Source organism: Vigna umbellata, chromosome 1 (genome assembly GCF_029865625.1).
Source record: "Vigna umbellata cultivar VRB3 chromosome 1, Vumbellata_1.0, whole genome shotgun sequence".
In the NCBI taxonomy this organism is placed as follows: domain Eukaryota; kingdom Viridiplantae; phylum Streptophyta; class Magnoliopsida; order Fabales; family Fabaceae; genus Vigna; species Vigna umbellata.
The window spans coordinates 89,464,372-89,474,657 of NC_142165.1; the positions used below are offsets into that span (position 1 = coordinate 89,464,372).

At 29.2% G+C, this 10,286-nt stretch overlaps 1 protein-coding gene across 1 annotated transcript; it reads left to right on the plus strand.

Annotated features, from left to right (window-relative positions):
• The first annotated feature begins 258 nt into the window (after window positions 1-258).
• LOC148206750 (putative disease resistance protein At5g66900) lies at window positions 259-4,214 on the plus strand. The gene is made up of 5 exons (XM_088104670.1): window positions 259-1,247; window positions 1,805-2,205; window positions 2,376-2,734; window positions 2,976-3,184; window positions 3,275-4,214. The coding sequence occupies exons 1-5, from the start codon at window positions 629-631 to the stop codon at window positions 4,099-4,101; spliced, it is 2,415 nt and encodes an 804-aa protein (XP_087960796.1). The 5' UTR covers window positions 259-628; the 3' UTR covers window positions 4,102-4,214.
• Window positions 4,215-10,286: the final 6,072 nt, after the last annotated feature.

The window sequence follows — 10,286 nt, forward strand, 5'->3', positions numbered from 1 at the left end:
AAACGAAATCCTTTCATTATTAAGCGAGTTGTCTCTAGAATACTTGACTTAGTAATTGAGGGAGTGATTTTGTCAACTTAGTCGAAGTCAGGATTCATAAAAGTCTTTGCCTGTGCCAAATTGTCTTCAATGTTCTCACTAAATTTTACTACAATAATACCACCATTTCTCTAATTATTTATTTATAAGAAGCACGACTATTTAAACAATTTCTTGACTACCTTATATCAATGTGAACATTCAAGAGTGCGTGAACCTCAACTTGCTCAAGTTATAGATTCTTGATCTCACTGATGTCAAAGCCATGTCAACACGAAACACGGTTTAGAGGGAAAGGGCCTCGTCAAAAGAAAGAAAACATAAATCCTATAAATCCAAGAGAATTTTGATGTGAACAAAAATATCTGGTACCGGGTTCTCCAACGTAACAGCGTCTTAGAAAGAAAGAAAAAAAAAACTTCGGAGCATTATTGTTGGCATTCTTTATTATTTCACCACACTTTTTCTATTTTCTTAATTCCGGTACCTTATTATTGAGTTTGTTTGGCTTACATACCAGTGTTAGAACTTAGATCAAAGTTTCAGGTTTTGGGTGTTTTTAGTTAATTAGTTTCTGTGTGCAGTAGTCATGGCTATGATTCTGGATGCTGTTGTTGGACGAGTGCTTGATGAACTGCTGAGCACTGTTATTGCAATGAAAGACAGGGCAGTGAAGTTCAGAGCCACCCTGGAAAATTTGCATTCTATCCTCAAAAAAGTAGAACCGATGGCTAGGGAGATAGATGGTCTTAACAAGCGATTGGATAAACCAGCTACAGAAACGCAGAAGCTGATCGATGAGATGGAGAAGGGGAAGGAGCTTGTTATTGAGTGCTCCAAAGTTGATTGGTGGAATTGCTGTTATAAGGCCAGTTCCCAAGAGAAACTTCAAGACTTGATCGATTCTATTACTCTGTACTTTCAATTGGATATGCAAGGAAATATAAATGTCATTGTGCTGGAGAACCAGATGCTGCTGCATCAGATTCACGAGAAGCTTGTGGAGAATGTTCCGAGAAGGATTGCAGGCTTGTGCTCTCCACCTGAACCCCCAGCTTTCACTGTTGGGCTGGATGTTCATTTGAGGGCGTTGAAGTTCAAGTTGCTGAATAATCATCATGTGGGGTCAGTGCTCACAGTAACTGGAACAGGAGGTTCGGGAAAGTCAACGTTGGCCAAGAAGTTTTGTTCTGATGAGGAAGTTAAAGGTATGAATGTGTCTATCTCATCATCTTTCACTTCTCGTATTCGTATTATTTGAAAAGGTAGTTTGATGGTCTTTTTGGTTCTATTGATCTCAAACCATTAGGTGGTTATTTAACTTCATTACTAGTTACTGGATACTATTGACTACCGAATCTAGTGAGGTTGCCACTTTTAGTCATAGTACGCAATCTATTAGCTTCAAGTAAATGTTTTGATGTCAGAATGCAACAAATGGGTTTTAGGCTGTATTTGGAAAGCCGTTACAGTTTCATCTAAGGGACATTTTACCCATTTTGAGGCAGAAACATTGAACTTGATGAAAATACAAGAACACTTAATCCATTAGGGGAATATCTGTGTGAATGTGGAGAGAATAAAATGATTTAAGTAGTTGAGAAATGAAAGTACTTTATATGTTCTTGATGATGTCCAAAATAATTGGCCTAAGAAGCTAGATCTTATTTTCTGTGAAGGTCATATTTTCACTTGTAAACATGTCTAAGGAATAGTAACTTCAGAATGATTATCCAGAGCTCTAAACATGTTGAAATTTGTTTAGGTGAATTCAAGGACAACATATTCTTCATCTCCTTAGCGGAAGTGCCCAAGTTGAGCACCATAGTGGAGAGACTGTTTGAACACAATGGTTACGAGAAGCCACAGTTTCAAAGTGATGAGGGTGCAGTTGATCGATTGGAAAATTTGCTAAAACAGATTGGAAAAAACCCCATATTGTTGGTCTTGGACGGTGTTTTGCCAGAGTCAGCATCTCTAGTTGAGAAATTCGTGTTTCAGATCCCAAACTACAAGATTTTAGTGACATCAAGATTCACAATTAAAGGATTTGGGCAGCCATACGTGTTGAAATCACTGAATGAAGCTGATGCTTTAAACTTATTTCGCCACCATGCATCCCTGGACCAGACCAGCTTTAAGATTCCGGATACTATTGTGAAGAAGGTATACTCTTTGTTGCTCAATTATGGTATTACAAATGTGGTGTGTGAAATAGTAACTACGGAATGCTTGTCTAAAAAAGTTTTCACCTTCCAGTAATGGTAATAGCAAAACAATGCTAAATGTTTTAGGAGCAATTTCTGATTTCATTGAACATATCAAATAAATTGCAGATAGCAAAAGGGTGCAGTGGTTCTCCCTTGGCACTTATAGTAACCGGAAAATCTTTAAGTCTTGAAGAACCAGTGGTTTGGCACAACAGGGCGAGGACATTGTCGAGGGGTCAATCTGTTCTTTCTTATAGTTCTAATAGCGATGGGCTTCTTACTTGCCTCCAAAAAAGCTTTGATGACTTGGATGCTAAGCTTGCTGAGAGTTTTATGGACCTGAGCTTATTTCCTGAAGCACAGAAGATACCCGCAGCAGCACTTGTTGATATTTATGCAGAACAGCGTGATGAAGACGATGACATTGCAATGGAGAATATCCATGACCTCGTCAAAAGGAACGTGGCTGATCTTGTTGTCACAAGGTATGGCGAATTACTGCTTCTCATTGGAGAACATCCATGCATTAAACCATACAAAGTCATTCCAAGTCATCTTGAAAAAATATTTGATATTTGAGTTATTCTCTAGATAGAAACCATGATCCTATTGGCGCTTTCTCCTATAAACTGTTACAAAATTTACTTCTACTAGATGAATAGAATATTGTTTGTGCTGTTTGCTGTGCATTGACTAATGAGAGATTGATTTATTTTCATTGATCAGGAATACTACGAGTGGAACAGTTGACTACAATTACCACTATGTTACGCAGCATGGTCTTCTTCGGGACCTAGCCATCCATCAAACAAGAAATTTGCCGACTGAGAAGAAGCATAGGCTAATAATTGACCTCAGAGGGAACAATATCCCCAAATGGTGGACTACACAGAATGAGTATCACATTGCAGCCCACTCATTATCCATATCAACTGGTATGTTCATCTTTCTATCTCGGTGCACATATGGTATGCACACATGCTGACAGAGTTCTCAAACACTAATTATTGAGTCTGATTTTGCAGATGAAGAATTCACTTCAGAGTGGTGCAACTTGCAGCCAAATGAGGTCAAGGTTCTAGTGATGAACCTTAGAGAAAAAAAGCGCTCTCTACCACCGTTCATGAAGAAAATGAATAAATTAAAAGTCCTGACAATAACGAATTATGACGTCAATCGTGCTGAGTTGGAGAATTTAGAGCTGCTTGATTATCTTTCTGATCTCAAAAGAATCAGGTTAGAGAAGGTTTCAATTCCTTTCCTTAGCAAGACTGGAGTGCCACTGAAGAATCTGCACAAGTTCTCTTTCTTTATGTGCAATGTGAACGAAGCCTTCAAAAACAGCACCATCAAAGTTTCTGATGTGCTTCCAAATTTGAAGGAGATGAACATTGATTACTGTGATATGGAGGAATTGCCGGCTGGACTCTCCGATACTGTTTCCCTAAAGAAGCTAAGCATCACAAACTGCCATAAACTTTCAAAACTTCCTACAGGAATTGGAAAGTTGGTGAATTTGGAATCATTGAGGCTTACTTCTTGTACGAAATTAGAAGAGTTGCCAGACAGCATCACAAGCCTTCATAAACTGAACTTTCTTGACATTTCTGACTGTGTAAGTCTTAGGATGTTACCAGAAAACATAGGGGAGCTGGGTAGTTTAGAAAGGTTGAATTGCAGAGGTTGCAACAGATTGTCTGAATTGCCATACTCAGTGAAGGACCTTGAGAGCTTAAGAGTGGTAGTATGCGATGAAGAGAGGGCTGCATTATGGGAACCTATCAGATCCATGTTTAGTGATCTAAAGCTAGAGGTAGTCCTAACTGATTTCAAACTAGATCCTCTTTTATAACTTGCATTTCAATACTTTGTTTTACAAGCATTCTGGTTTTCTCCCATTTTGGAGTGATTATAATTAATTTTCTTTTATTGTTGTAATATTGGAAATGTCATTTATTCTCTCATTATCCTTTTTTGTGTGTGAAAAGCATTAGTCCCTTATATATTTGTGATGGAATCTATAACAAAATGCTACAGAATTAGATGTCAAAAAATATTTGTAGGAAAATTTTCTTTCTTAATTAATAGTAATGATAACAAATTGGTATAAACTCTTTAATTCCGTAAAAAAAAATATGTATATCAAAATATCAAATAGCAGTCATAAATATTTTATAAATATATAAAATATTTCAACAAATATTTATCACTTTTAAGTAATCTTTTTTATTGGAATATTTCTATCTCGAACAAAAACATTTTTTTAGAACAAGTATGTTAGCCATGACCTTTCCTTTTTATAGTGGTCTTTATCAAAGAAAAATATTTATTGAACATGAGTATCTAAATGATTTATCTTCATTTTATAGTGAGATATCAACTTTGTTGGACAACTTTACCGAAATAAAAGACTTCAATATAATTGGATAATAATATGAGTTGTGAATAAACTTATATTGTGGCCCTTTTAGTACATTAAATTTGTAATGTCTTATTTAAGCAAGACAATATACTTTAACCAAAAATAATATTGTCTCATTTAAGTAAAGTATGATGAAAGCGTTTAAGTAAATAGGAGACTATGTCATGGCTAATAAAACAATATACAACAATATACGGTAAAAGTATTAAAATTGTGTAATATTTTTCTTAACATTAAAAAAATGGTCAAATTTAAAAAAAAATGAAAATAAACAAGTGATATAATTTCAATTTAAAAAAATTATGCCAGTTTGACATAATTTTTCACTCCATTTATATCACCACATATTGGTATCAAACTTATATGACTTCTTCACAATAAAATTAAACTAACACAACTTGTTTATTTTCATATATTTTTTAAAATCATTCTATTTCGATAATTTTGAAAAAAAATGCATCTTTGATTTTTTTTGCTGACAATATACACTTAAAGTAAGATATGTTATATTTGTAGTTTAGAGTCATCATAAGCACTTAAAGTAAGATTGATAATTGAGCATTTAAGTCTGACAAAACACTTCCTTAAATTGATCCCTTCTAATATTTTAATTTTGTGTTTGTTGTCTTTATTTTTAGAAAAATTAAATAATAATTACATAAATTTTAAGATTATCATAATATTAATAATTTAATGGTTATTTGCCAAAAATCTTACCAATAACTTAATCTTAAAACTAATTAAAATTAAATAAATCTTTAAATTGTTCATTTATAAAATATATTAACTTGGAACTGATTTTAGATAAGTTTTATTCTTTTGAATATATTACTGCTGATGTTCTAGTATGATTTATTCATTTTTAATACAGTTTTGTCTGATTATGTTATTTTCATATTTATATTAAAAGCATGTTTGAAAATAAAAATTATTTACACTTTTTTTTTCTGATACAAAGTAATTGCAATTTTAGATGTATATAATAGAATAAATTTGAAAAAATTAATCTTAAAAGATATACTGTTTTTTTTTTAAATTGTAATTTATGAATATTTTAAAACAATTTTTCCGTTGAAATTTCATACATATTTTATTTTCTTGTGTTAAAATTAATATTGTTTTGCTTTCAAATGAAAATAATTGTTCAAAATTAATTAATTAAATATAAATTAATATGATTTTTATTAAAACAAGACTTTATTACAAATAACGTCTAATTTTTTAATTATCTCTTTCACTCTCAACTTGTGAATTCTTTATTTTCAATATCTCATCCTATTCCTCATGTAAATATTTATTTTCATTTATATTTTATATGTACAAATTTCTTTTTGTCTTATCACCATTATCACTATATCCATATTCTACTTTATGTTTTAATATCAATTAATTACTTTTAAAAATATTATAGCAAATAAAATATAATATTACAATAGATTAAATGTTAAAAGGTATATTTTCATTTCTTTAATATTAAAATTTTTTAAAAATTATAATTATGTAAATTTTAAGACAGAATATCAAATAACAATTAAATAAGAGTCAAACAATTATATAAAATAAATTATATAATTACACATAATTAAAATTTCATGACAATTAAAATATCTATTAATTTTACCATTATTAATAAAATAAAAATGATGAAGTTATAAATATATTTAGAACAAATATTTAAATTTAAAAATATTTTAAACGTCTATTTATTTATTTTTTCTAAATTTTAATGAAATCTTTTTTTACACTAACAAATATTATAATACTACTTGAAAGAAATCCTATGAAAAAAATATTAAACTAATAATATTTAAAATTTGGACATATTGTTTTGTCTTTTGAATTATAATCTTTTGATGACGATGAACAAAATTCATGATAATAACATCACATTATAAATTATTATATTATAGCAAATAAAATATCATTTTATAATTGTAGTAGTATAATTAGTCTTATGAGAATGAGTTATAAAATAAAATAGTTATATAAAAAATCATCAAAACACTGTACAACAAATAAAAATATTAAAAAATATATAAGTGACAAGATGTGTGTTTTAAAAACCATTTGATATTTCATTAAATAAAATCGTACAAAGAAGAAAAGTACATGATTAAGAGTATGATAAAATGAAAAATACCTCAAAAATATATATATTTTTTTCAAATATCAAACTAGTGAAACGATTAAAATATGATGGAAATTGTTTTAGGGTGTGTTCACTTGGAGGGTATTTACTGTTTACTAATATTGGAAAGCGATGAAAAGCAATGTATTGGGTGTTCACTTAACTGTATTTGCGCGGAAGGAACGTGACTGATTTGCGGGATGGAGTTCTTTTTGATCACCCGCCCGGCTGAGAAGATTTGGAGGGACAGTAGGATCAATTACTCATGTGCCCCTGACATTTTAAATTTTTCCATAACCACTGTTGCATGATTCAAAATTTCCATAAAAAAGTGTACACATTTATTCTTTAAATAATCTAAAATATTCAACAAAATAAAATAAAACAAAAAATTGTAACACGATTATATTAATAAAAAATTAATTTCAATCAAGTATAATTTAATTATATTTTTTAAATTATTTTTAATAATTATTCCAAATTTTTAACTTTTAATAAACATTTTTACAATTAAATATAACATTAACAAATATAATTTTATATTACTTTAATACCTAGGGACATTTTGGTAATCTTCAATTTCTACCAATTAAACTAATTTTTTAAAATCGTCATATCAATCAAATCCTACACTAATTCTCACAAACTTCAACCCAAAATTCACTCTCAATTACCTTTAAATCCACTCAAATAAACACACAAAAAAATCACCCTCAAATCCCCTCAAATCCACTCAATCACTCTCCCCCAATCACTCTCCCCCAATTACCTCCAACTAAACACACCCTTAGCGAAAAAAAAAATCCTATATGAAACAAAAAGTAAGAATCAAAGATAATAAAAAAGACAAGATTTTATATTACTTCAAAATAGATGTTAGACATAGCCATAAACTTTGACATATCATCATATGAAAATTTATTGAAAAGAAAGTAAAATAAAAGAATAGAAAGCATGGAACCATACAAAACCCATGATAAAAATTACATTTAATGAAATATAAACAAATTATATGAAAACTTTGAAATTCGCATATTTACAAAAAAAACATGTCATACTAAAGAAGAATTATTCTCCTACCAAAACATTTGAAAATCATCCCTCCAAGCATGCTTCAAATAAAAAATGGTCCCCATAAATTTAGTATAAATAGAAGTTTGTACCTTAAAAATAACTGAAAAACTATCCTCACATTCACTCCAACTTCCTCTAAGTATACCATGAAGTCAAACCAAGACAACCCATGTCTACACCATTAATATTCACCTTAAGCCAATTGACATATGGAACTTGTCATATTATCTCCATAATTGAAACGACCCTATTTTTCTTAATTTGAATATTGAAAAATTTCAGCACAAGAAATTAGATACAATATTACTTATATTTGCTTCTTAGATTTATTCTCAATCATACACATTAACTTCTTAATTTGAAAAATAACATAAGTAAATACAATTGGATTCTGAAATCTATTATGATCTCTTATCATCCAAATAACTGCTACTTTAAGGATTATAAAAAGACTTCATAAACTAAAGAATAAAACTACAAATCATGAAAAGCTTCATTGAACCATGGCCACAACCATATAATGATAGAACAATGAAAGCATAAATGAGTCAAATATTCAAAGCGTGAGTCTAAGTCTCACATTGGATAGAAATGAGAAAGTAAAACACTATATAAAGGTGAAAGACACATTAACTCATTGCAGTGGTGACAATCTCTTATGAGGTTGGGCTCAAATATCATTGGTGTTTGTATCTCCCTAGTGAACCTTCTCCTCGATAGACCCAACAGTGGTATCAGAGCTAATGGTATGTCTTGGTGATCGGCTCAGACGAGTACAATAGTTCATGTATCGAAAGTCTTTTTTTTAATCTCCAAATCAATAAATAAATAATAATAATACAACAATTTTCAAAAAACAAAAGTTTTAGCCTGTGACACCTTATCCAACCAAATCAAGTTTTCTAATTCTCACGTATTTTTGATAAAGCACTCCAGCATCGTCCAAATTAATTCCAATTAGGCACACCCTCATTAATCAATAAAAAAGAAAAATCACATAAACTTGGCAACAAAAGAAAGAAAAAGTCAGTGAACACCTATCTAGGCTGAACTAACAACAAAGTATAACCTTACTCTGTTAAAATAAAGAAATTTTAGGCAATTTAGAGATGCAAAAAGTTAGAACACCATCATTTTAAAAATTAATATAATCACTCTTACTTAATGTTCTATGTATATTTTAGTAATTGACGATGATGAAGATTAATATTGGGATGAGATATCTACACATACTTATCACATCTCATAGTCAATTGAAAATAATAATAATAATAATAATAATAATATTTGTATTTATATTTATACTTAATCAATATAAAATTTCTAGTCATAGATGAACTTAAATTATTCATAAAAATAATTATTTATCATTTTCAATTATGTATATTAATTATTTTACCAAATTAAAGATTTATGTATACTTTCAAACACTTAGCTTTAAAAAATCTATGGAAATGTATTTTAAAAATGCAAATACATTAAACATGAACTATTAGGGGAAAGAGACTTGAAAAAAAAAATTGTCCACTATTTATGAGGGTTATCTTTATCCTCATTTTTTTTTCGAATATTTCTTTATTTACAACAGTGCTTTAGTGACTTGGTACCTTTTTCTTTATACTTTATCCGAATACTTTTATAATATTTTATCATTTCTTTTGCAACTTCCACATAGGTAGACCAGCCTTAATAATTAATTAATTAATTATTTAAACATAAAAACTAATATTTCCAGTGACAATTATGTAATTGTTTGTATTAAGGATTTACTTTTATATACACAGAATATAAAAATATACGAAATTACAAAGAGTAATCTTTCATGGTTCTTTATCAATTTTTTCTTAATATTTGTGCGAAATTCATAATGCTAAAAATAAAATAATTTATATAACTTTAAATTGAAACCACTTTACTTTTATTATGCTTTATTAATTGACCGTTTGGTCTCGTGTTGGTTCGTAGTTTAAATCCTTACGTATTTCTTACTTCTTACAATATTTTCTTTACAATTTCAATGTTGGTGACCTAATAACTAACTTTTTTATTTATTCTATTTTTATAAATCACAATTGTTTTGTTTACTAAAAGTAATTACTTTTATTCAAATTACTTAAAATTATTATAAGTTACCAAACCCTTCTTACAAGTCTTCTTTATTAACCAACAGTTTGGTTTATTTGTAAACCAGAGGCGGGGTAGTTAAAATTGCTTTATATCTTCTAAAAGTAATATTTAGTGTCGTTAATTTTGATGAGAGACAACTTTTAAAATCATGAATTATAAATAAACTTCTATAAAAAAATATAATATTAAATTCAACTCAAAATCTTAAAAGAATAACGTGTTAATAAATCCTTTTAATTATTATGTAAAATTTAGAAATTCACATTAATTTCCAAACAATTTTGCA